Source organism: Dermacentor albipictus, chromosome 1 (assembly GCF_038994185.2).
Source record: "Dermacentor albipictus isolate Rhodes 1998 colony chromosome 1, USDA_Dalb.pri_finalv2, whole genome shotgun sequence".
In the NCBI taxonomy this organism is placed as follows: Eukaryota; Metazoa; Arthropoda; class Arachnida; order Ixodida; family Ixodidae; genus Dermacentor; species Dermacentor albipictus.
In genome coordinates, this window is record NC_091821.1 from 116,623,386 (window position 1) to 116,650,934 (window position 27,549).

The 27,549-nt window shown below is 43.4% G+C and overlaps 1 protein-coding gene across 4 annotated transcripts in view; it reads right to left on the minus strand.

The window, feature by feature from the left end:
• Piezo (piezo type mechanosensitive ion channel component) overlaps positions 1-27,549 on the minus strand; it is a 228,796-nt gene that overhangs the window by 114,466 nt on the left and 86,781 nt on the right. For 3 of the 4 annotated variants that reach the window (XM_065439611.1, XM_065439612.1, XM_065439610.1), the window contains 9 exons: positions 22,372-22,521; positions 21,136-21,389; positions 18,796-18,870; positions 10,245-10,381; positions 8,531-8,704; positions 8,296-8,412; positions 8,032-8,232; positions 6,978-7,179; positions 6,799-6,900 (listed from right to left, as the gene is read on the minus strand). In XM_065439611.1, coding sequence (XP_065295683.1) covers positions 6,799-6,900; positions 6,978-7,179; positions 8,032-8,232; positions 8,296-8,412; positions 8,531-8,704; positions 10,245-10,381; positions 18,796-18,870; positions 21,136-21,389; positions 22,372-22,521 — 1,412 coding nt within the window. The remainder of the gene's footprint in view (positions 1-6,798; positions 6,901-6,977; positions 7,180-8,031; positions 8,233-8,295; positions 8,413-8,530; positions 8,705-10,244; positions 10,382-18,795; positions 18,871-21,135; positions 21,390-22,371; positions 22,522-27,549) is intronic. The other variant, XM_065439613.1, reaches the window with a different exon arrangement.

Here is a 27,549-nt window from a genome sequence, read left to right on the forward strand (position 1 = left end):
TTGAAATAATTGTCAGCAACTTTTTCAACCACATGCAAAAGTGAGCAATGCTGACGGCAGGCATAATCAAAATGCCTTGCACACCATCAGTAACAGCATCACAGTACTGCTGAGAAGTAGCCTACTGACTCTCGTAACCTGCAATGTATTCGACGGGTTTGTCCAGCTTCAGCAACAAGTATCAGCATGTACCTCAAGCCCAGCTATAGCCTTCCTCCATGAAATTGCTGCCATTTCCAACGTGTGCCCATTGGAACCCGCTTCACTTGAGTTGATAAAAGCCAATAGCCTAAGCTGCTGCATACACATTAACCCTGGCTTGTCAGAAATACAGAAACAGCAACTACTAAAAGCTCGTGAGCGACTTCTCTGGCTGCTTCTACACTGAGTCTCAAGTCCATCGCACCTATGTTACAAAGTACCCTATTATTACAGACGCGCCGGCACACCCTGTTCGCCAGCATCTATAACGCGTCTCACCAATAGAAACAGAAGTTACCAAGCACCAGGTTCAAGAAATGATAAATGACTTAATGACGTCATTAAGCTGTCGACAAGTTCATTGGTGTCACCTGTCGTCCCAGTAAAAAAGAAAGACAACATCCTATACTTCCATGTCAACTACAGACAGCTAAACAGTCACCAATTAAGATGTTTATCCCCTGCCATAGATCGATGATGCCTTGGACAGTCTGTGCCACACCCAATTCTTTAACTCTTTAGATCTTAAGTTCGGATATTGGCAGTTTGAAGTACACGAGTGTGATCACGAAAAAAAACTGCTTTTGTGGCTCTTGACGGACTATATGAATTCATAGTCCTTCCATTTGGCCTGAGTTTTGCACCTGCTACACTTCAGCCGATGATGGACACTGCCTTTGCTAAACTGAAGTGGCAGACATGCTTGGCTTACTTGGATGTCGTCATGGTGTTTTCAAGAATGCTTGATGAACATCTAGAGTGGCTGTAATGTAATGTAATGATTGCTATCCACAATGCAAAGCTCACCCTCAAGCCTGAAAAATGCCACTTTGGCTTTCAGGAGCTCAAGTTCCTCGGACACGTGGTCAGTCCCAGGGCATTCGGCCGACCCTAAGATGCTAATGGCTGTCAGAGTTTCCACGACCTACAGACAAGTAGGCTCTTTAGTGGTTTTAACGCCTCTGCGCTTACTACCGTCACTTCTTCGAGGGATTTTCCAAGGATTGTGGAACCACGAACGAGACTTGCATGCCAAGAGGTACCTGTCGAGTGGATGGAAGAACAACAACAATCCTTCACAGGCATGTGCTAATGGTACTGTATTCTCATTCTGATGACCAATCCGACACAAAAATACACACAGATGCCAGCAAAATGGGCCTCGGAGCTATTCTCATTCAGTGGCAATATGGTGCTGAACATGTAGTAGCCTATGTGAGCCACAGCCTAACAAAGGCAGAGGTTAACTACTCCATGATTGAAAAGGAGTGTTTGGCAGTTGTTCGGGCTGCCAGTAAGTTCCAACCCTACCTTTACGGTTGACAATTTCAAGCAGTAAGTGACCATCATTCACTTTGTTGGCTTCCCAATCTTAGGGACCCTTCAGGCTGCCTTGCTCATTAAGCCACCACGTTCAGAAGTATGAAATCACTACGGTCTACCAATCCGCACAGAAGCATAGAAATTCTGACTGCTTCTCACATGTGCCCATTTCATTGATGCCATCTGACTTAGAGCAAGATTGGCAGTTTCTTGGCATCGGCATGATCAAGATGGCCGAGTACCAATGCGCGGACAATTAACTGCTCTCTCTGATCAGATACCTATAGGTCGCAGACGTGGTCCCACAACTGATGTTACAAAAACTCACTTCTTACTGCCTCCAGTATGACGTCCTCTACAAGAAGAGCTTTGAAAACAGCCAAGAAATGTTCCTTGTCATCATCTCCACTGCAAGTTTTGCAGACGTGTCATGACGACCTGTGTATTGGACACTTGGGCTTCGCCAGGATGTTAACAATATACACCAGAAGTATTACTTCCCACAGCTATTCTCGTCTGTTCAGCGCTAGATAAGAAGCAGCTGTGACTGCCAGCATTGTAAGGTTACACTTGTGAAACCCACCAGTCTTCTACAGCCTATGGACCCTCCTCCAGCAAGTGGGAATGGATCTACTTGGCTCATTCCCTCATCCTTTGGAAACAAATGGACAGTCACTGCCACGAACTAACTAACATAGTGCGCAGAGACCAAAGCTGTATGCCGGTGAACCACTGCAGAAGTCGCCAAGGTTTTTGTCCATGAAAACATACTATGTCATGGTGCTCCTTCTGCCCTAATCACCAATCGAGGCACAGCATTTACTGCTGATTTATTGCAGGAAGTGGTCACACTGACAGAGAGCAATCATCGAAACACCACAGCCAGTCACAACCAAATTAATGGATTAACAGAGTGCTTAATTAACAGAAAGCTGGCCAATGTTCTTTCTATGTACGTTGACATACAGCACAAGACATGGGATGAAATTTTGCCATACATGACGTTCTCATACAATGCAGCTGTGCAGGAGACAATCCAGCTTATGCCATTTGAACTTGTCTTCGGATGCTGTGTTATGACACCGTTGGACAATATGCTCCCGGTAGATGACGGAACCACGTGAAGTGACAATGCTGACAACTTCGTCCAGAAAGCTGAGGAAGCTCGACAGCTCACACGGAACCGCATCCGCAGCCATCAGGGTTCCATCGCTTGCCGGCAGAACAGTGGCCAATTAAAAAAATTCACCGACAATCACAATACTCTCTAATGCAAAATTTGAGCGCAGCTCTATATTCGCAATATATTGAGGCATTGCACTGATCACCACACCGACTTCCAGAGCCGCGACGCGTGGTGCTACACATAGACCGGCCCTACAGTTGCCACTTCCCGGCAACTGCAGTTTATGCAACCGTAATCTTTACTGAGAAATGCTTGCGGCAAATGCTGTGCACGAAGGTGAGCCTCCTGGTGCTTTTTTTTTTATTACCCCCGGACGGCCACTGTCGCTGCTGCCACAGGAAGGATGGATGGATGTTATGAGCGTCCCCTTTGGAACGCGGCGATGGGTTGTGCCACCAAGCTCTTATTATTCCAGCAGGACTTTTTGTTGGGATAGTTGGTGCATGTTACTGAAGTACTAAAGCGCGAAACAGATGACACAAGAAGAGACGCGGACGAGCGCTAAGCGCTCGTCCGTGTCTCTATTTGTGATGTCTGTTTGGCACTTTAGTACTTCAGTATCTTCTTATTATACTGCCTAATACCCTATGTAGGTAAAAAAAGAAAAAGAACAAACCAATATGAACTTCCACAACCAAGTTTTCTGACCACCTGTTGCGAACTTTGCTTTTGTACGTCTCCGTTTTCTGTCGTTTCCCAACTTTTCTTCCACGAATCTTTCAATCACCTCTTACTAATCTCTATTGCGGACATGTTTACTTAATCTCTATTGCGGACATGTTTACTTTACCCACTGCTCTCGCGGAACCCAAGGGCTTCAAGGAGGCCAGTGGTGCCTAAATCGATTGCTGGGCAGATGTCTTCACACTCTAATAAAACATGCTCCATCGTTTCCCTAGCTTTCCCTAGCTTTACAGATGCGCGGTCGTGAGCGCCATCTGGTGGTGCTTCAAGTTGGCTTCTTCCACTTTCCTCCTCGCGCTCTTTTTGCTAATGCAATCTTCTGCTTTTCTACTAAATTTTCGCTATACTCTCCTCGTCTGCTTTCTGCCTTATGCATTCACTATAGCCTCGTCCTCCGCTTTCCTCCTCGCGCTCTCTTCACTATGCCCTTCTTTCATTCCCCAGTGAGCTTCAGATTTGCTCGGTTATGCTGAGAGAGGATTGGGCACGCTGAGGCTCATCGCAGGAACAGGCGCCTAAGAGTTGCGCTCTAAAACATGCAACACGACCCCAGCAACTAAATGTGGTTGTGGACACCCGTCCGTCACAATTCCCTCAGATAAATTATCACACTACTTTGGCCCATACAAGGTTGTCCACCACCTCATTGATGTGAAATACGAAGTTGTACCTCAAAGTATTTATTCTAGTTCGAACCAACTACAGCCGTGCACTGAAATTGCCCACGTAGTATGGATGAACCTGTAATATACTCATGAGTGAAGTGCGACATTTTGACTTTTTTTCTCTTTCCTATTCTTTATTAAAGGGAAGCTGAAACGGTTTTCAATTTCCATGAATGGCTGGGATTGGGAAGAACAGACCTAATAATTTACGGTTCCGAAATTTTTTTCTTCGTTTTGTTAATATAAGGGGCGGAAATCGCTTTCTAAATCACCCCCGCGGACACGCCCCCATCACGTCCCGGAGCGCCGGGTGCGGTGGTTGCCAGAGGAGAGAACTGGCGAGAGTGACGTCACTCGTGGGGACCTAGCTGCCGGACCGGCGTGCTGGCATGTGCTGGCATGCCTCTTTCCGTCCTGCGCTTTACTGAACGACGCTACGAGAGATTTGCCGCCCCCGCCGCCGCTCACGTTTGTTTTCTTTTGCGATTTTCGTAAACTGTTCTTTCCTTCTGTGCTGTGTGAGTGCCTACAGCGAAGGGCGCCCAACATGCCCTCGTTCTGTGCAGCATTCGGCTGCGCGAACAGAGGCAGGCGAGATGATGTGGTGTTTCACAGGTTCCCGAAGGACAAGAAGCTTGCAGCGCAGTGCAGTGAGGAGAGATAAGTTCGTGCCAACGAAATCAACTGTGCTGTGCTCGGACCATTTCCGCAATAGCCGGATAGCCTTACAACAAATGCAGAAATGCGTTGTTGCTAGCGTTGCTATACTCCGTTTCATACATCAGGTGCAACGCTGTGGAGGCTTGAGACACTTCTTGCAGTGGCTGCGTCTGCACTTAGAAAAAGTTCGGTGTTTCTTGACCCAATTTTTAAGAAAATTTTTCATATAGAAGCTCAGTTCTGAATGAAAAAAAAAAAAGAATTTACCCATAGAAACAATCCGTGTACTTATACGTCTGCTAACACTTCTTTTAAATAAATTTTCTTTTCGGCATTTTTTAATTGCAGCCCGTCACGGCAGCTTCACGTGCATGCTCGCGCGAGCAAATGCCGCTGGCACCCTGCGAAGCATAGACGGAAACGCGCGCAGTAATAAATTTTGGTGACCGGACTTCGTGCGTAGCTTCCACAGCGTTCCACCTGAGGTATGAAATGGAGTATAGGCTTGCCTAGTGACATTCGACGTACGGTTGCAGTTATCGTGTTTACCACACGGCGGTGCTAAAACTGCCTAATATCTTTATGTCAACACTAGCATGGAGCACGCATACCGATTCTTGAGTGAGCCACAATCGCAAAGTCGTCGAACCATAGTATGAATATTGCACATATAATACCTTTGGCCATCTCTGGATGTGTATGATAAGCAACTTCCATGACTGTACCTCGCAGAACTGCATGTGCGCGCTTTGAAACGCGGCACTGATTTTCGCGATCGTGTATCAACACTAAAAAAACCACGGGACTTTAGACAAGCAGCGGCACGGTGCTTGACATCGCGGAATTGCACCCGCGTTTGGAATCTAATGAGAAGTTAGTGCTTAGGCATTCTTCCAGCAGCAAGTTCACAGTGACACTTTAGCGCATTTTTATGCGTTGCATATTGCAATCACTCAGTTCAGCCCTTGGGCGCGGCCGGGCAGCCACCATTGGCCTTTAGCGCAACCACGTGACGTGACGTTACGACAGCCAGAGGAAAATCTGAGCCCCAACTCGCGCAATATGCAACGCATTCTTGGCTTAACCAAGCTAAGCCTGGCCATTTTTTTTCTCCCGTCATTGGAACGTGCAGCTACATGAAAAAAAAAAAAAAAAAAACAACAACAACATGCGTACCAGCTAAGATTTACAACGCGCGAGAAGGTGCACACATCGCTCTCGCTTTTGGCACACTCAACATCGTCGTTGCCGCTGTTGCCGCCATCGTTTTCCGTATTGGCTGTCAGTTCGAACATGTACGGCGAAAATACCAGCTGTCCGAGACAGCGAGAACGTTCCATAATGCTTACAACTCAGCTATGAAGCCAGAAAAGAACAGTGTGCTACGCTCTGAAACGGTGGCGTCGACTGGCGACTGCCGCGAATGACGTCACAGCGGCCCCGCCAATCACGAGCAACAGCGGCATTCGCGCGATACCCTGAGGCGCTGGTGCGCGTTTCATGAAAAAACAGCCGCTTGCGCTTGTTTCCGCCCTTTTTGAACCAGATATTCGTGTTCAGGGGACTCAAAACTGTACAATGCCACAGAGAACTCATTTTTTTTTCGGAAAGTGTTTCAGCTTCCCTTTAACTGTTGCCATGCTGCGCCTATTCTTCCTTCTTCCCCATCTGTGACCACATGCATTTCTGAATGTGGGATGGTCACTTTTTCAGAAGGGAGCAATGATGCGAATTATGATGCCCACTGCAGTTAACAGTCGCCAGCAGCCAGAGTGAGGACAATGAAGTGGGCAGTTGTGCACGCTCTCTCCAAGTGTCTGCCATCATTAAAGGAAGACAATGATTTGGCAAGCCTATTCGTTAACTCCGCTACAATATTTCACATATGCGTGCAGGTGTTCACACACACTAACACAACCACACATGCTCACCAGCCACAGACACAAGTGATACAAGTCTTACATAGCCTCAATTTTGTGATAGTGTAGCAGCACAAGATGAAGTAGTGGTGCTCAAATTCTATGAAACCAACAAGTTTCCCTAAAAATATTTAGTAGTTAATCTTAAAAAAATGCTCACCAAGAATTTTTCGTGCCAGAGGTGGGTCTTGGTAGTCAGGTAGAAATAGCCACAGTGCCGTTTCCCTTAAAACCTTTTTTGATGGATCCCACCATGGATATTCTGCACACACACCAAATAACAACTCAATGTTCGCCTCTCGTTGACAGCAATAAGCAGTAAAGTAGAGTTCAACTCACCAATGCAAAGGCCTGGGGGTAACCCAACCACGACCAAGTACTGGAGGGGCAGTACGAAGCAGAGGTACGCCACATAGAATGGCCACACTTTGGCAAGATTTCGTCGGCGTAGCAGAAACATGGCACAAAGCCACAGTGATGTCATCAGTGCAAAAACATCAAGCCGCATTCCAATGCAGGTGACCATTGTCACAAAGCACACCTGTTAAGAAAGTAATGAGAGCTTCTCAAAAACTCAACCCACAGAGAAAAATGAATAACTAGCTACAAAGCCTAGTAGCCTGACATACCAAACACCTGTCTGCATTTCAGACTAAGTGGAGCATTATGATTTAGCTGTGCGAGGACATCATTGTTAAGTGCAGCATAGTAAGCATGCCTGACAGACATATTTAAACTGCCAAAAAAACAAACTACTTTGTGGAAGAGTCGCATCAAACAGCAGAGTCAGACGTTTTTTTATATCACTGGCTATGAAACTGTTAAGGTGTTTTCTAGGCTGCGAGTACCTTTACTAAGAAACAATGCTATACATATGGCATAGGACACAATAGCAATGCAATATTAAGAGTATGAAGTGTGGCATAAAGTATAATCAGAAACTTTATGAGATGTTTGTTTGCTCATATGGCCTGACAGTGGCATAGGCAGGAAGGGGGCTGGGTATCAAACCACCATGAAGGTTTCTAATAACAATATTTTGTTCAATCTTGTCAATTGAGAGAGGACGTTTGGAGAAATTAACGGCACGTGTTCTCATTTGTGCCACATACGAGCCTGTGAACTTGTGGTTGTAGTAAAGTGTTTTTTCAAGCTCAAAGGAATGAGAGCAATATGAATCATACTTCATCTAAAAGTTCGATATGGTCAAAGCTGGCCTAACTGATAATGCAGAAATCATTGTCATCAATATGTGTTAACGGCTGGCAGAAAACTCCCCTCTCCACTCCAAATAAATCCAAGATACATAACTGGAGTTCAACTGAGGCACCAAAGTTAAATGTGCAAATGCCTTTGCCATTTTAGAATACCACAAAGTGAAATATCAACTCACCTCCACACCAAATTTGTAGAAGAAATAATTGAGCAGGTACATAAGGCACTGTTTGATACCATCATCAGCATTGGAGCGACTGGCTTGAATAAAGACTACACCAGGGCGTGGCTCTGGAAGCTCATGTCGTGCTCGGTAGAAGCGCTGTCTGTAACGCACCATTGCGTGTGCTGAAAATACTACTATCAGCATAATGTAGCCCTAAAGAACGAAGAAAGTCATGGTTATTATAGGACAAAAACATGAAATTAGAGAATTCCTCACCTTACAATATGAGGTAAGATTTGTTGTTTTTTGAAACCCGATCCAAATCCTGTTGTCTATGGTAGAATTAAATGGAGCTGGGAATTCAGTTGCATTTCCATCAAACCCAGTGACGCTCTGCAAGAAAAAAGCAGCAAGATTTTTAAAAAAGAAGGAAAACGCACGAAAAAGAAGTGCATATGCAGCTGGAAATGGAAGAGCAAATGTTAGTTTTATTCACTGTCACTACACTCACTGAGCAGTTTGTGGCCCAGCCATAACGATCAACAAAGTTCAGCTGGTATATCATCTTGGCAAGCAGCAGCATGGAGGCCCACATAGAGCAGCAGTGGGTGAGGAAAAGCTGCATCCAGCGGAATGGTAAGGCCACCACAACAAGTGCCACAAATATGATGTGCACTGCACACACCTGCAAGACAACAATAAACAAGAGTTAGCAGATGCAAAAGCTTGTAGCCACATTTCAAAAGTAAGGTGTGAGAAGGGTCTGACAATTTGGATAAAGAAAGAAAGAACTTGTTTTATTATCTGAACAAGTTCCCCTCTATTGCTGCTTTATTTGTGCTTCAATATAAGCACACGAAAAAGAATTTCTACACAGTTTGTGTAAATCACTTTGAAAGCTTTATAATGCCAATACACACTGCTTTTTCATTTCTTTTTTTTTTTCGCTAGCCATACCTGTTGCACAGCGTCAACAATATTACTGCACTCTATAAAAATCCATGCCTGTTTAGGATAAATGATTGGTAACTAATAACTCAGTGAAAGTATTTTACATTTCAGAGGCAACTCATCCTCTCCATGTCAAATGTGAGCATGAAGAGCTGTCCACATTACATGTCTAAAGTGCTGCTGTTTCAAATAGAGTCGAAACCAGTTATAATGATACCAGTTTTAACAATATATCGGACATAAAAATGAGCAGTCGATGCACCATCAACTTTTATATGTGTTCTATGGTGAAATAAACTGCTTAACTACTCTCATCCTACATTATTGGTTCTAAAAATTAGATCTGACCACTGGGTACATGCGTTGTAAAAAAAAGAGCTCAAAATTATTAAACAAAAATGCTACCTGCCGTGCCCGTCTGTGTACCGCACACCTTTGCTACACCCACCTTTGTACTGCACACTCCGCACGGCACGCCTTCGTCACATCGCCCTATACATCGCCGGTATTGCACGCTTCTCTCCCGTCTCCCTTCCACCCCTCCAATGTCAGTGCAGTCAAGTTATGTATCGGAAGGGTACAAAAGAGATGGGAGAGGGGCACACGAGGCAGACAATGCGTAAAGCCATGCAATGAAGGTGTGCTGTGCAGGATGTGTGGCACAAAGGCGGGTGCGGCAAAGGTGTGCAGCATGCAGGCTGGTGCGCCGGCTTGCATTTTAAAGCGGAACTTTCTTTGTGGGCCATCCCGCACTTTCCCAACTGTGGCTGCCACCTGATGCTGCTGCTGCTGCTCATGCTTTCTTGCCGAATAGCTCACACTACTTCACCCACAGCAGTAGAAGGTAGATGGGGGGAAGCTGGCCTGTGCATACAGACAGCAGCAATGAGATGGGAGAGAGGGCACAGGAGGAGATGGCCTCAAGTTGCGCATGCATTTGCACATGCATTGCGTAATGTGTAGCACTGCCTGGCAACTGCGTCGACCATTGCATCTGTGCCTCCAAGGGGAGGTCGGCTACCTCACACAAGTAGCGCAGAAAGCCAGCTTGCCTTTCAACCCCTATAATGCTGGTTGCATTCAAAGGTGCACTGCATTACAGTGCTCCTCGTTTGGGGAATCCTTGAGCCAGATGAGAAGGTGAGAAGTTACTCTGAAAAATCTCTTCACCTAATTTAATTACCCATTACTGCCTCAAGCTTTAGTGCCAGCTAAATAATGCTACGGCATAAGTACTGTTAGAAAATTATCACAACCAATTCATGCCAACTTACATCATATATTGCCAGAATGAAGACTGCCAGCAGCACGACTTTCATCATATGAATTTCAAGCAAACGCCAGCACACTTCGGCTACGTTGGACAGCATGCTGCCAATGCGTTCGAGAGACATCCACGCAGAATCGCGGCCTTGAAAAAAGAAAAATGAAATTAAATGGAGCAGAACAAGACACACAAGTTTATCGTACAAGCTGTAAAGAATACATAAAGCTGAAGTAAGCACAACATGTAATCTTTAATAGTACTTCATGCAATTTGGCTACACCTTTTACTCTTTATTCCCCAACGGCAGCAAGTTGTTTGTTCATCCACTTTCAATTCCATCAATATATAATTTCTTTATTTCAATTAGCCAGTACAAGTAATTTCTCTTGTGTTGTCCTTGGTGTCTGTTTGTTGGCTTCTTATGATATGATTAATAAACATCAGGCTCGTCAGTTAACCCTCTTTCTTCCCGTTCAACCTTGGGGGTAGTTTGCATGACAAATTTAGAGGCAGTCTCACTTTAATGTACCCCCATATTTTTTAAATCTTGAAAATGGCACCTAATTTCACATACTATTCATCATCAAATATCATCGCTTAATCCAGGCAATACAGGAACTGAGCGTGCCAGGAGCACAAAAAAAGCAGCCCTGTTATGCCAGATGGAAATGCTCTATTACAAGAAGCCCAAGTATGAAGCTGCATGTTGCAGCCAATACTGAATGGCACATTTTGCCTGGCAAGAATGTGCCATGACATACAATATCAGTATTAACCACAACGTGCCATCATTCAAAATTCGTCACATGCTCTGCCATTGGGCATTTCCGTCTGATGTAATATAGTGAGGCTGCCGTTTCTTTACTCCCAGATCACTGTTTGATATTGATAGTGTCTGTGTAGACCATTGAAATTTGATTGAATATCTTGAATCAGGTGCCATTTTGAAGATAAAAAAATATTTGGCAGTAATAAAATGCGACTGCCTCCAAATTTGTCATAAACAACTGCCCCCAAACTTCTAATAAATGAACAATTTCTTGTCGATTTGTCTTCTCAAACTCATTAGTGGCAAAGTATGTTTGCCTCACCTTACAACTTTCTTGTGAAAATGCGATGTTCATATTGCTTATAGCTCTGTTATCTTTTAAAAATCTGCATAGTCTAAAAAAAAGCACCCTCTATCAAAACATACAGCAGAATCTCGTGAATTTGAACCTGGTTAAATCAAACGGACACTGTTGTGCTGTCAAAATTATGTGTATTTGAGTGAGTGAAAATGCCTGGTAATTCGCACCAGTAAATGCTTGCGATGGTTATTTTGAACATACCGCGCCGCCAACCATGCTCTCAGCAGTGCGCCAACTCACACGGCAGTGCCTTTGACCCGACAGTGCAGTCATGTGCCGGCTGCTGCTCTCATCTCCCCTTGCAAGTATTCGCATTTTGGCATGTGTAACCCGCACCTAAAATGCAAAAACTTTAATAGTACAGTCGAGGTGCGGGTTATATGCGAATTTTGCCTTGAGATGCAGCTTCACAGCAGTAAATATTTTGCCTAGATGTGTGGCTTCACAGCAGCATGTGCTGCACTGCCGTGAAGTCACACTTCTGGAACTCGTTACTCGCATATTTGAACGGTCACATGCGCCACTTAACATTCAATGAGCTTTATTCAATGAACTTCCCTTAATTTGACCTCCGTTTAACTTCAACAAATTTTGAGGCCTGCTCAAGTTCAAATTATTGAGATTCGACTGCATTATACTACTTGTTCCTAATCATTTTATCTTTAATTTAAATGCACGAGAAAAAAAAGAGAGAAAGAAGCCTGTGACAGGTAGCCCAGTGCAGCCTCTTCAGCTAGATCAATTGAGGAAGCAGACATCATGTGCACAAAAACTCGCAATGTGCAAACACCCAGTTAACAAAATTTCGCTAACTTTATAATTCACTACTTTAAGAAACATGCACCCACAGAGAAATGAAGACATTATGAAGTTATGGCATGTACATCTAGCAGGAATTCCAAGACCGGTTTTGGAATATTTATCACCAAAATCTGTGACGAAACACAGCACATGTTTCTGTTTGTGTTGCACATAGTTAGGACCCACAGTGCTAGAAAAGGTTATCTTTATATTAAGCAGGAAAAAAAATTGGCTGAAGGCTTAGCTTGGTTAAGCCTGGAATATTGCCAAAGCAATACCCTTGGCTGCACCTTGGTTCGGCTGATGGTGTGGACATGGTTGCCCTTTGTTAAGCTTATGGCTATACATCATCAGACATAACGCAAGGCAGCGCGCCGACCACTGCGAGGAGCCGAGCTGTAGCCCCATTTATCCTCCTAGCGTGACGTCACACCAGCGAGCGCCCTCTCTCATTAGCGTCCCAGCAGCGGTGCGCAAGGCTTTGCCTCCACCATCGATGCCGCGAGCTGGGGCCCCGTCTCTCGGTCTGGCGTGACGTCACACGGTCACGTGACGCGTAGCTGTGTAAGGAGGCGCCACGACCACCGATGGGCCGAAAGTGCGAGCAGTATTGCTTTCGCAATGTTAAGTACATTTGCTGGAAGCATGTCGATACCTCAAATAAGTGCTAGTATTAGGATTTCTACTCCATAGACATGACTTCAGCATTTCCTGGCTTCAATCCTGCAATTCTAAACATGTACTGTTGCGCCTGGGGGTCCCTTGGGACAAAGGATGCTTCACCGGCAGACATGCAGCTGTGATGATGATGATTAATGTTTAATGGCGCAAGGGCATCTAAGGCCAAAGAGCGCCAGACATGCAGCTGTGGAGTGCTATTCACGCTTCGTCACTTTGTCAGGGCCAGGGAGCTGGCAACTAAATCAGCGTCACATGAGACTAATGGACAAGCAGTTACATTCCGTATCTTCGGCTGTTTGACTGCCCAGAGCTGATTGGCAAGATGAGTACCCGCCCGGACTAGAGTGGACCTGGCACCAACTGTGACATGCAAACAAAGGAGCTCATTTTGAGACAACTACCACCACCCCCCGTGGAAGCAGCAACTACCGCGAAGATCACTCTACCTAAACCTGACCCTGACAAGCAGACCATCACGCAGAGCCCGCTAATTGACAAAGGGGCAAATGTTGAGGACTTCCGTAGGAACAGTGTCGACATCAAGTTCACAGTTTGCCACGTCGTTGCCTCATATGCGGGGGTGATTGCGCAACATTGGAGGCGGGGTCCAGCGGAATGGTGTGACGTTACAGGCGGGATTTTACGAACGGTGCGACGATTGTGATTCGCTGAGAAGAACAGTGAATTTCCTCGTCGACTGACTGGTGAAATAAACTGGACTGTTGTGGGGGTGCTCGGACATGCAAAGACATGTAGGGTGCATGTAGGGTGCTCCGAGAGTCATGCAGTCGTTTTATGTAAACCCCGATTATGTAAATTTGTATATACACCATTTTTTTTCTCATCTCTTGAACGTCGCTTAGGACCTTTCTTTCTCCCGGCATCTGGCACAGCACCTGGCATGACACCTGGCACGGCACCAGTCATGAAACCTTCATGGCCACTCGAACCTCAGACTTCACAACAGTGACTGGCAGCTTATGGGATTGGTTGGCATTGGTTGCATTGGTGTGATGAGTGCGGTGTGTTTGCTTCTCTTTTTGCTAGACTCACTAGCGTAGGAAGTCGATACTGATATTTAGAACTACTTGTAATTTTGTTTTGCAGCCCAAGAATTGACTGGCTCGTCGGCTAAATTGCTAGAGGGGAAGAAACACAAGGTGCACTGTAAGCATGGATAAGTTTAAAATCAAACTACTCTTCAAAAGTCATGAGCAGATGGGCATTTTGGTTGGCCCTGCGAAAGGCAAAAGGCAACAACTGAGCTTTTGCAGAATGAGGAGGGGAGTTAAGAGGAGGCCGGAAAGGCCAGCAAAATTATTTCTTAAGGAAGGAGCGCTGAGAAATTCTGCAGTCTCCTGATGATAGCAATAAGGACGGGCTAGGTAGTGCCTGATGTTTGCTCTTCATGTTGCCAGAACTCTCTCTTGTACAAAAAGGCAGATGCTAGGAAAGTATTTTTCTGTTGTCTGGCAGGCACTGTATTGAAGATTTACTCTCTTTAAATAGCGAATTTTAGTGTTAAAGAAGGGTGAATTTTGAAGGCAAACAAGATTGCTGTGGAGAAATTTGAAGTGCAGGACGTTTTTTAAATTTGCGAGCATTCAGGCATTTCCATTGGCTCTGCAAACACAAAAGAAGCAGTTCTCGACGTCATGAAAGCAGATGTGACGGTCAAGGAAGCTGACGAGGCTGAGGAAACCATTGTTGAAAGGAAACAAAAAGCAGAGGGGTGAGAGAGGCGTGAGGATGAAGCAGTAGAGAGGCGCAAGAGGCGCGAGTATGAAGAAGCAGAAAGGTGCAAGCGTGAAGCAGAAAACCGCAAGAGCCAGCGTGAAAACATGCTCTTAGGATGGCAGAGCTTGAGCTGAAAAGTCAGGTACTTAGATGGCAGATAGCGCTACACCTACTCCACACCTTCAGGACAGACGAGGATATAGTTAATTCCCTCGCTGGTCTTGAATGAGGGTGTAAGAAAGAAGGTGTGAGCCGGGACTCGTGGATGGAGAGATTAGGAATGGTGCTCCCATTTAGTGCCGCTGCATGTTTCGTGAACTCTTTGTCAGATGAGAAAGCACGAGACTACAACAGGGCTAAGAAGGCTTTGTTCAAGCACTTTGGTGTAGCATTTCAGGCTAACTGTGAAGGCCAAAATGAGAGAGGAAAAACCAAGCCTGTCGAACGCAATGCTAGTAATGAAATGGCTAGTTTAGAAAGCTTTGAAAAAGGTATGATGTAAGTAATGCACACACAAAGCAAAGATAGCAGCCATTTTTCCACTTTAGAAACGCAGGGTCCTTTACGGCAAGTGTGTAAGAAGGCGGAAATTTCGGCCAGCCTGCCATAAAAAGCCACCTATTGCTTTTCACATAAGCCAGACCAGATGGTAAAGGAAAGGCGACCGTTTTCTCCAAGGAGGAACAAGAAGAGTTTTTCTTTGAGGAGGAGCAGTGAGAGTTTTTTCTCTAGTAAGGGAGATTTCAGGGCAAAACCATGTGAGAGAACTCAGAAACTGATAGGCGTACCCTATTTAGCAGCGTCAGAGGATCAAGAAATAATTCCAGAGGCCCCTGCAAGCAGTGATGAGTCAAATGTATTAGTAGGCAGAAGCGAGGTGAAGGCAGTCACTGAAGAGAACAGTGGTTTTCCTGCCCTAGAATTAGTGACCGATTGCGAAGGTCAAGACAACAGTTACAAAAGTAACCTTGATGGAGCTAGTTCAGAGAGGGCAGTAGCGCCAGTAGTTCAAGCACATAGTGACAAGCATGAAGAAACAGTTGTTTCGCCATTTAGCGAGGCTGTTCTGGAAACAGAGGCAGACTATGAAGGCGAGCAAGGAATTCTGCATGCTGTCGAGGGCAGTGATAGAGCTAGGCCCGTTGAAGATAGGCTTTATGACGAGCTAGCTTGTGCAATGGTCAAACCTGGTCATGCTCTATCACAAAGGCAGACGCATTGTGGAACCCAAGAAGGCAGAGCAATTGCAAGTGCATGTGCCGATGCTGCAGGCTCTGCAAAGCATGCCAAACAGAAAAGACGTAGGTCAAAGATGAGAAAGGCAGACGCGGTCGAGGTCGAGATGTCTAAAATCAACCGCGCAAAGTGCCAAGGTGACAGAGGCAAATGTGTGAAGGTCAGGATCCAGCCAGAGACTGAAAAAGCGGAAGGTAAATCTCAAGCTTAGGCGTTTGCCGAGATCGGGGATCTATGTGATGCATGTCGCGAAAAGGAGAGTTTCGCGAAGATACAGGCTTGGTAACCGTCGCCTAACAACATCACGTACTGCTTATTGTAAGCAGAGGGACTGCAGCCTGTTACAATCGTTTTGTTCATTTGTATAAGTTTTGTATTCATCTTAGTTGTGTGGACTGAATTCGACATCCGACATGGAGTCCGACACAATCGCACCCCCTCGATGCCATATCAGATACCGAATCGCACCGTATGTCTCCTACTTCACGGCAGCAAGTTCAGGATGTGATCATTATGTGAGAAAAAAAAAAAAACACACTTCTTGATTGGAAAAGTGGGAACTGCATCCATTACACGAGTGCATTCATTATGCAAGTAAATATGTGCTCTAGGTGAAAATTGAAATCTCATCAAACTCGCAATAAGGGCTCATTCATACCAAGGACTCGCAGAGTTCGTATGACCAAGTTGGTCACAAATAGTTGTAAATGATCGCTTTGGTCGAAAAGCAATTGTTTTGGGTTGCTCACCGCTCAATTTTTCAGTTGCATGACTGCAGTCGCAAACCTACTGAACCAATTAGTGGCACAGGAACAGGACTTCTATCTCATTTCTGTTAAACATCCTAATGTTGAACATTAGGAGGTTTAACAAGAAACTTTAGCAAAGCCCCTGCTTTCCTAAAATTCCTTCGTCATAAAAGCCTCTTATACTCAGAATAAGCTTCATCCCCTTAGGGTCCTGACTATGTTATGTTCATTAACCCTTTCAGGGTCAATGACGTAAATATATGGCGCCGCAAACAAGTCCCAAAATGGTCGATGCCGTATATTTATGGTACCATCTGTATGTTTAAAAAGTGCGCCAATTTCCGAACTTTTTCTTTTCTGTCATGTGCTGCCACTATGCGGGAATACAGGGAATTTTTTTTGCACGCCTCCCTTTCTCGGTTTTCGTTGTATGGTTTGTTTTAGAGCTAGTTTGCTCCCGTGCATCTATATACTATCGCTCGCGCATTGGCGCGCGCGTGGCATGGCGGCGGTTTGGGTTTTCTTCCGCGAGCGGTTTCAGCTTCTTGCGCTTGCAAAACTGATGGCTATCTCATTACTAATCGCTCAAAAGGTGACCGCTTGTTTCTCGCTCATTTAGTGCTCACAGGGGTGCGCATAGGAAGGATGCTGCTGTGCATGCTTTCGGTTTCTTTCTTTCTTTCTTTCTTTTTTTTTCGAGACTCGCAAAAACTAATTGCCTCTAGTTGGCCATAAGATGAAGATTAGCGGAAGTTTGTCACACATTTTGCTTTTTTGACAGGCACAAAACCACACAGTTTTTTTTAGTGCGCACACCTACGCAGTTCGATTACGCTATGGATGTACATATTAGTGTAAGAGCAGGAACATTTGAGTCTTGCGAAATATTCTCACGAGCGCATTTTCAAAGCCTTGCACTATGTGTATAACAATGCATCAAATTTGTAAGTCTTATAAGTGTATTTCCGTTTTTATGGTTATTCATGAATGAAGAGTACATATATACCAATGCAAAATATTTTTTTCTCACTTTACAGTCACCCTAGAAAAATTACGGTAAATTTTTTTTGGATATAAGTCCCTAAGAAGAATTGGAATCTGCAATAAAATAAATCTACCCTGGGCGGTCGCATATGGCAAGAAAAATCTGCCCTCAAAGGGTTATGTCTTTCAGTTGACACACAAAAATGCCTGTTGTTTATTACATCTAAATACAATCATGCAGCTAGCATAAAAAGAAATGCCATAAAATCCACCTTGTACTTGCCATTCTTTTCTTTGCACAGAAAGCTTTCTTGCCTTTGCCTTTTCCAAAATATTAACCATTACTATTCTTTGTACAGAGAGTTCGTCATAATGCCCATGTATGTGCCCTACAGAGTCAATGTGACTGACACTACCTACCTCTTACTGCCACTCATTGATTGCATTTCTTTAGCAATGAATGTCATTATTATTGTATGTGTTATTTATACATCTATTTTACTGTATTACTTGTGACATTACTATACATTTATATATATATCTCTCTCTTTATGCAAGTACATTTCCCTCTCTAAAACTGACACCTGAGGGTTCACCCCCCCCCCACACACACATGCGTGCACCAATGTACATACTTGGCACAGACAGGCAGACAGACACAGACACACAGACAGAAAGACAGAAAGAAAGACAGACAGATAGTGCTTGCTGCAAGGTGATGCATATCCCGTGCATGTATAATGCCTACCTCTTCTAGTAACTTATGTGAAGAAGCCTAACCGTGCTGTATGCAACAGGTGAATATTTAAACAATGAACTTGAAACTAAATAAAAGGAGAAAACAAAACATACGGTATACTGCCTTAAGAGAAGCAGATATTCAGTACGTGCTCCTACATAACGGTGACAATGCACATGGGATAATGGATAGAAGATAACTGTGCAGTATCTTCTATAAAAAAACTATATGAAGGAAATTAAAGCATCACATTAACATTTACTTACAGAAATAAAGTTACTTACAGTGAATGCCACAGTCAAGTTTACATTTGTTATTTCTATTATACAGCCATAGAACTGCTGCTAATTCTAACTTCCCATTGGTACTTTACTTGAGTAAATATAAGGAAAGTATAAATTATGCCACAGTAGCCCTGTTGCAAATGTAACTACAGCCTCCTGTTCCCATGTCATGCTTGAAGACAAATGCAAAGCAATACAGGGCTTTGCAAATGCTTACGTCTGCGCAGGTAGCGTAGGTGATTGCCAAGGGAGTAATAGCTATAGCGATGGGATGCCCACCGCAACTTGGATTCTGTAGGCAAGTGCAAGAGTGAAGATCATGCTTGTGACATTCATACTTACAAGTAGCAGCAAGCAAGCCCAGTGACAGAAAAGGCATGTAAACTACAACAGTCATGCATCTGGTTTAGAGAAGCAGAGAAAAGAGGAATGTAAGCATGGCAAAGGCACATGATTTAAAGCAAGCTGCATTCACAAAAGGCCAAGGAAGAGCAAGTCGTACACAACATCAACAAGCCACATACTCTATGGGGCGATCATTTTTATGTAATATGGAATTTTTGAAAATTGTCTGTGGCAGATAGCATCATTCTTGTCCTTGAGCTGATTATTCGCATATGTGGACATTACTAGCTCGAAAAATCGAAACCTTTAACTAATTACAACTAATGCCCTAGTTAACTTCTTAATTACTTTATGGCTCTATTGCAATTTGCGAATTGTAGCCAGTGAGCTTGCAAGACATATTTATTTGAAATGAATTGGCAGGATGACACCAGTTTTGAGATATTATTCCACAAAGTGTGGGGCGAATATATGGGCATTCCAGTTACTTTGTGCTGCAATGCATAAGAGAGCGTTTTGTCTAAGAAGTAAGTGAAACAACAGTGCATTTTTACAAGTTTGATGATGCATCTCCCCAAACTGATGTCATTCTGGAAATTCATTCCAATTGTGTACGCCTTGCAAACTCACCAGCTATAATCAGTAAATTGCAATTTGTGAAGTAAAATATTTAATTCAAAATATAGTTAGTGGATTTTTGTTGATTAGTGGAATACGTGTGTTGATTTCTTGTGGAAGTAATGTCTGCCTCTCAGAATAATCCAGCTCAAGGACTAGAATTACGCAATCTGCAAAAGGTGATTTTTAAAATTCTGTAAAACATTAAAATGATCACCTCATACGTGTTGAAAAACAAACAACAAAAAACAACTAAAAGCAGCCTCAAGTAACCTATTTGTGCTTTGAGGAAGCAATTCTCAATAGGAAATGTTATATTAATACAGAAGTTATAGTATGAATACACTGATGATATCATCAAGATGTGAACCGTGATAAATCAGTGGTATCTTGCCTAACAATAATTTATTACAATGAGGGACTACTGGGCAGCGCCAAGTATCTAAGGCACTTCTATCCTTTTCTAAGCAGAACATACATAGTTTGTCATGTTCAACATTTTATATGATATTACAAAACCTTCTTTTTCCAAGTACACTTCAATAAAAGAACCTTTTTAAAGAGTTAGGCATCCTTGAACTGAGTGACAACAGTAAGTGGGACCTCACTACTTAAAGAATTTTGGATAATGACCCTCGGCAGTGGCTTAGCAGTTATGGTGTTCCACTGCTAAGCACGAGGTCGTGGGATTAAATCCCAGCTGCGGTGGCCACATTTCGATGGGGGCATAATGCGAAAACTCCCGTGTCCCATGCATTGGGGGAAAGTTAAAGCTCACCTGGTGGTCAAAATTATTTTGGAGTCCCCCACTAAGGTGTGCCTCATAATCAAGTTGTGGTTACAGCTCGTAAAACCTCAGAATTAAATTCAATTTCGATAATGAAACATTCATATAATTATGCTTGAATTATCCCCTTCCCCATAAAACAAAAGGAAATTAAGTTCCAAGCATGCAATTTTATTATAAAACCAACCACCATCATTCCATGCTCTACCACACCATGAATTTCAGAGGTAAAAGAAAGTTCGAGGAAGAATTCGGCGAAGAAAGATGTTGGACTTGCAACTTTTCTGTCTGATTTCTTCCTCATACTTTTTTACTGTTGGAGGTCATAATGCATTACTCAATTAACTAATTAGCCTGTTGCTTACCTTTAAATATTTTACTCTCTTCCCTTTCTTGCATGCTTTCTGCGTATGAACACCAGGACAGTTTGCAGCCATCTGTTTTCTACCACTGCACTTGTCAGAATTACCAGTAACTTGATTATCAACATTTGACATTTTCTTTTATGTGAACTTGAGGTAATCAGATCTAATTTATCTAGTCTCATTGAGCTCAAATTACCCAATGCTGAATGTACTATTTCTTGTTATATAAAAAAATAATAAACAATGTTTTATTGCACATTCTTTTAGGACACAATTTTTTAACCATGAAGACTCGCTCATCGTACAGATTTCAATTTGCAGCCTCAAAGGGACCGTGAAACAATCACCAAGATGTATCAGTACATCTTGGTGAGAAAAAAAAAAAACTGCAAAGTTTTGAGGTCGCAGGACGGATCCAAAGGGAACAGCAAGTACCACTTACTCTTGGGAGAGGCAGCATCTTCTGGTGGTTGTGACTGGCTAACTTTAGCAGCACGTGGTACCACTGTGGCAGGTGTGGCCACCTCGTCAGAATTTTCGGCATCTGAGTGGCGGCGTGGTGGGCTAGGTGCTACCACTGGAGGTGGCGCTTCCACTGGAATAGTCACATCCACTGTTTGAGTTGGAGGCACAACTTGGGGATGGGGCCTTCCTTCAGTGGCACCTGGCTCATCTTCATTGCTATTTGGATGGTTGCTGCACAAGAATGAAAAATCTCTCTTCCCATCTGAAAACTTTCGTCTGTGAAAATACTCGATTTTAACTTTACTCATTATGTCTTTTGTAACCAAGACTGCAACATTAAATAATACAATTGGGTAAGGATGATGATAGACCAGCAGTGTCTGCTTAAGCCTTTCCCAACAATAATTGCATTACTTTGTTCCTTCAGTTACTGGCATGGCATGCAATAAAAAAATGGCAACAAACTGCACTGCTTGGCAACCGGTGGTCGTGAATTTCTCACGGCTCTAACAAACTGCTGTCACCTCAAGAGCGGGAAATTCCAGGTCTCTCTATAATGTAAAGATTATGGTTGACCGATGGTCGTATTTATTTTTCCCAGCCTGCATTATACTCCATTCCATGCATAGCAGTCAATGCTGTGGAAGCTATGCAAGAAGTTCGGTCAAGAAAAGTTACCACTCTACGCATTCCGTCTATGCTTCACTGGGCTTTCTGTCCATGCTTCACTGCGCACCAACCAGCATTCACTCGCGCGAGCATGCACGTGAGGGTTCTCGCGACAGGTTGCAAATAAAAAAACTCGAAAAGGGCAACAAAAATTAAAATGATCTAAAACAATGTATCAGCAGCCATACACCACAGTGTATGGATTAAACAATGGTTAAAACTTGTTTCATTCGATTACTTAGCCTAAAAGCTGTTGCGCACAATTGTGGCAAAAAACATCAAACTTTAACCCAGGGCGAACGAAGCCACTGCAATAAGTCCCTCCAGCCTCCACAGTGTTGACTGCTATATATAGAACGGAGTATAGGTACTGGTGTCTTCAACATTCACAATCTTTCTGGGAAGTGAAACATTGTGAAAGGAAGACTTGATTTTCATCTCTTCCTTAGTGCAACAAAACTACACCGAAAATCAGGCTGTGTAGAAGTGCACAACTATTATTCATGGCAAAAAAAGCTTAAAGGAAAAATAGGCATCTGCTCACCGGTAGTTGTCTTCATTGAGCTTAATAAACTCCTGGTGAAAATAATGCAGCTGGATGATGGTAATTATAAGAAAGAAAGTTGGTGTCAGTAGTTTGAGGAAAAGAGTGCCAGGATCAGACTGGTACACCTCCAGACCAATGTCCTTTTGGCTGAAAAATGATAAAACATTATATGAATTCAATCAGTGGAAAGAAAAAGTACACAATATGTTTTTGTATGCAGTAGTGCAATTAAATTGCTGCAGTAAACAAAGAAGAAAGAAAACATCACTGTTACACTTATGAAAATATTAGGGATGAATAATAAAATTTAGGATCAAATTAAATCCAGTTAAAGAATCTTGAATGGTGAGCAGCCAAGTAAACATGAATACCATTCATTTGCTTTCAGGATTTGTAAAAAATATTCACTAGGGGAAGTTCTGAATAGAATGAGGACAACACTCAACTTCAATCAGACCAAAGAACAGGCTAGTTTTAGAATGGGATATTCAACTATAAGTCACATCTGTGTCATCAATTGGGTAATTTATAAATCTGTAATATAACCAACCACACTACATGACCGTTATATATTAGGGAAAGGCACTGTAATCAGTACAGACACCAGTAGTCATGGAAGGACTGAGTGGTCAACGAATAGAGAAAGCATATGTAAATACCTTAAGAAATATCTAGACCCCATAGCCACCATATTTTTTCAGAAGTGGAAAATTAGCTGTTAAGGAGGTTGTCATATATATGTAAGGAGACATTCACAGTGTTATTTACCACATGCTTGCATGAAGTAGTATAACAGAAATGCTAGGTTCAATGTTTGCTCAGTATTCAAAATGCTAGCCCTGTGGCTATGGCATTGCACTGCTGAGCTTGAAGTTGTGGGTTCAATCCCAGATGTGGCAGCCGCATTTTGATGGGGGCGAAATGCAAAAACGCTCGTGGTGCTGTGCATAGGGTAAACATTAAAGTACTCCAGGTGGTCAAAATTAATCTGTAGTTCCCTACTACAGCATGCGTCATTAATCAGATCGTGGTTTTGGTACATCAAACCCCAGAATTAAATTTTTAAATGGGAGATTGAAAAAGATTAGGGTTAAGAATTACAGGGGAATACCTCAGCAACCTGCAGTTTGCACATGACATCGTTTTGTTGAGCAATGCTCGTGATTACTTACAACAAATGAATCAGCACTTGAACCAGCTGAATCTAAAGGTAGGTATAAGGATTAATATGCAAAAGACTAGCAAGGGAACAAGAGCTTGCGATTCTTAGTCTCTTGAAGCTGTGCAGGAATATTTTTATCCATGCTAAGTAAGCACAGGGGACTCTGATCATGAGAAAAATTTTCAAATGGTTAAGAATGGGTCGGAGCACATATGGAAGGCAATTTAGCTCATGAATGGAAGCTTACTGACACCCTTGAAAAGAAAAGTATACTATAGATGTGTTCTACCAGTACTAGGCTATGGGAGCTGAAACTCTGAGTACACCAAGGAAATTTGAGAAGGCCAAGGACTGCATGAAGTGGAGTTGGGCAGTTCATGCAATGTATTAAGCAGATGATCCAGTGGCTTATCAGGGTAACAGAGTGGGTACTGGGGAAGGAAAACATAGTCGAGGATGGCAAAAGATTAGGTGGTATGATGAGATTAGAAAATTTTCAAGCAAAGGATGGAGCTGGCAGATGATGCAAGATGGGTAAGTAGCAAGTGCTTGGAGAGACCTTTGTTCTACAGTGGACATAAAACAGGCTAATGATAAAAAATACCAAATGCAAAATATTTGTTAGTCTTCATAGAAAAAAAAGGCGTTTAAGTTCTAGTATTTTCATATGGCTTCTCCAATACTCAAATTTTGGTGCAGCACATCTCAAGCTCCAAATCTAATCTGGAGAAAGTTCACACAAGCTGAATGCTCAAGAAATGTTCAGAGCAATCTTGTGTAACAAACAAAGTGAATGTTCCGTGTTAAAATAATTATTAGCAATGTTTCAGGCAATTCAGTTATACTAATCTCCACCACCTTTTTCCTTTGTCAAGGCACATTTGTACTGTGATATCAAAGCAGCTGCTGGCGCTATAATATTATGCCAGTGCAGCACTACTCTGAACATAGCTATTCAGCATAGCCAGCATGCCCACCACCTGAACTGTGCTCATTTGTTGCCATTAAGCTGTGGAAGAAAAAAACGACTAGTTCTCAGCATACTTACATGCTGAGAATGTAATGTTTTAAGCGGACTCTATGTCAAGGGTCCCCACAAAGAAGGTATAGCACAACAGCCATGAAGCTGTGTCATCACAGACAATCTGTATCCTGACCAGCTTGCTTGGCTTTCTGCTGTTTTAATTCTATGAATATCAGGTGTTGCGACATGTTTCTTTTGCACACTATCAAATGCTGCTGGTTAAATACTACTCTTATTGCTGCAAGTACACATGATAAAGAAACAAAGCAAGCCCAAGGCACATTGAAAGGAATCTACTAAAAATAGTGGGCATTAAGTATAGATAAAATTCAAGCAAACAAAATTTGACAGGATTTGAAAAGCCACTTAGCACCATGAAATCCCACCACTACACACTCCTAAAAAAGTTTACACCCTTTGGGTCGTATCTTGTCCCACAACAGTAATCGTCATCTGTCTTGCCCGCATTTCCTTTTTTTAATGCTGCGAACCCAGTACTTCTAAGTCACAAACGGCTTGCACGTTTGCGTGACACAGCATTTGCGACAGGAAAGTAGCAAGCGCTGACTCTTCAAGAAAGGAAACACAGGCAAGGCAGATGACCATCAATGACTATCAATTTGCAGAAATAAGAAATAAGGGCTGCACCTTCTGTGTTATACATGGGCCTCTAAAATTAACGAACCAAGGCCAGATACTACATGGCTGGGCTAGTTAGGCTAACAGGCCTAGACTTGAAGACCGATTCTGAGTGTGGTGCAAGTGATATCGGTAGCAATAATAGTTCACATGAAATAGGTTCCTGTTTAGAAAATTGCAACACTTAATAGACGCATAACATGAAGAAAGATGACAAGAGGTGCACAACTCTTGCACTTGCATGATATGTGTGTGCCCTGCTATCTTTGTACTTCTCCTAATGAAGATTAAGCAACCCAGCTCATGACCTTATAACGGTGTCGCACGTACACTTCTGATCGCGATTGGGGCTGATCCGGATCGGATTTCTTGATTGTGATCAACAATGATCGCAACTACACGGTACCAATGATCTGGATCGAGTTATCGTCTGTCGATTGTCTGCGACTCTCAAAACGGCATAATGCCTTGGCTACAAATTCAAATTTGCCAAATATGATTAAATTTGGACAATATTTCAATTTTACAGCTTACTATCGCTGATAGAAAGGTTTTTAAGCATTTTTTATTGCGCTGCCTTCCATTTTCGTTTAGAGTTTACAGAATACTGTGCTAGGGGGTGCAGAGATAAGCCTGTGATTGCAATCAAGAGGCCTGATCACGATTCACTGATCGCGATTGTCCACTCCGGATCCCGCATGATTGTGATTGCAAATGACCATGTAGCAATACTTGATTTGGATCAAATTAAATCCGGATTGACCCCGATCGTGATAAGATGTGTACATGTGACACCAGTATTACTGATGTTCTGTTCATGCATACAGTACTTCATTTCTGTAAGCATACATCCTATGCTAAGCAGTGACCAGCTTTAGCAACAGTAGCAAGCACATTTACATATTCTTACTAGAACATAAAAATAAAAATTATATTACATGGTTTTATGTGCCAAAACCGCAACTTGATTATGAGGCATGCTGTAGTGGGGGGGGTTCCAAATAATTCTGACTATTTGTGGTTATTTCACGTGCACCCAATGCATGGGACATGGCTGTTTTACAGTGTAACTGCATATGTCTACCCTCCCATATATTTTTCAATGTCGCCGCCTCAAAACTCTCACATCCTCTGTGAGGAGGCAAAGCAAACCAGTAAGGCATATGCTGACAGCTGGCATGGCAAGAGGAAAGCTAAGAAGCCACCCAATACTACATAATGCTGCCCTCTATGAGGAGGCGGAGCAAACCAGTAACGCGTGTGCTGACACCTGGCATAGCAAGAGGAAAGCTAGGAAATGGGTGGCGAGTAGCAGCAAAGGTTGTGCCTGAGAGGCTGCCCGTAACTGGCAGGCTCGATAGGAAGACGGGTGCCGCAAACCGGGCAATGGAGCAAAGTGACGCAGGTACCATGTCAGTAAATTAGATGAGCACAAGGGTGCATATGCGAAATTTCAGAGGGACTTTCTGGACAGACATTTCGAATTCAGTTGTGCATTGTGCGACAGACTGTTGTTCGAGAACGATTTGATGGTGATTACTAACGTTTGAGATGTCAAGAAGCATGAGCGCAATCTGGTTTCGACAGCTACCCCAGCTCCTGACTTAGCCAGCTGCTCGGTTTGGCTGCACCGAGGGAGAGCTAATGGCTGTAGCGCACATCAATCATTTGGTGCGACAGGTGGTTGCTAACAAGCCATCTACTGCATTTACTGTGCCTGCGTAATGAACCGAATGGGTAGCTAGTACCTTGCATGCGCTGGTATGGGGAGGCCATGTGTAGTGTGTGCTGCTGAAGAACAAGCTGCTCACGATGCCCAACTTCAGGACCACAGACGTGAGCATGAGTGAGAGTGGTGGGTGGCACGAACCAGCGAGGAGCGTGGCGAGGAGACTGCCCGTAAGTGGCAGGCTTGAGCAGAAAGCCTCCCAGATCACGAAGCGACTAATGTGGTGCAATGACAGAGGTACCACGCTCGGAAAGCCCATGGTTACAGTGGTGCAGATGCGCGATTCCACCAAGACATCGTGGACAAAATGTTTGGCTTCAATTGTCGTGTGCGTGACTGATCGTGGTTTGAAAAAGACCTATTGGTGATTGCGAACATTTCTTACCACAATGTTTACAGCTCCTCTGATCATCCACCTTTGCAGGGCAGAATGGCCTTGATTTTTTGCACTTTGCCAAATTTAAATTCAGCCACCATGACTGGGATTTGATTCTGTGACCTTGTGCTTAGCACTGAAACACCAAAGCCACTAAGCCACCACGGTGGGTCTAACTAAAGCATCATGAATAAGCAGACCAAGAATTATGGTACTACATGACAGCAACACCAATAAGTGAGGTG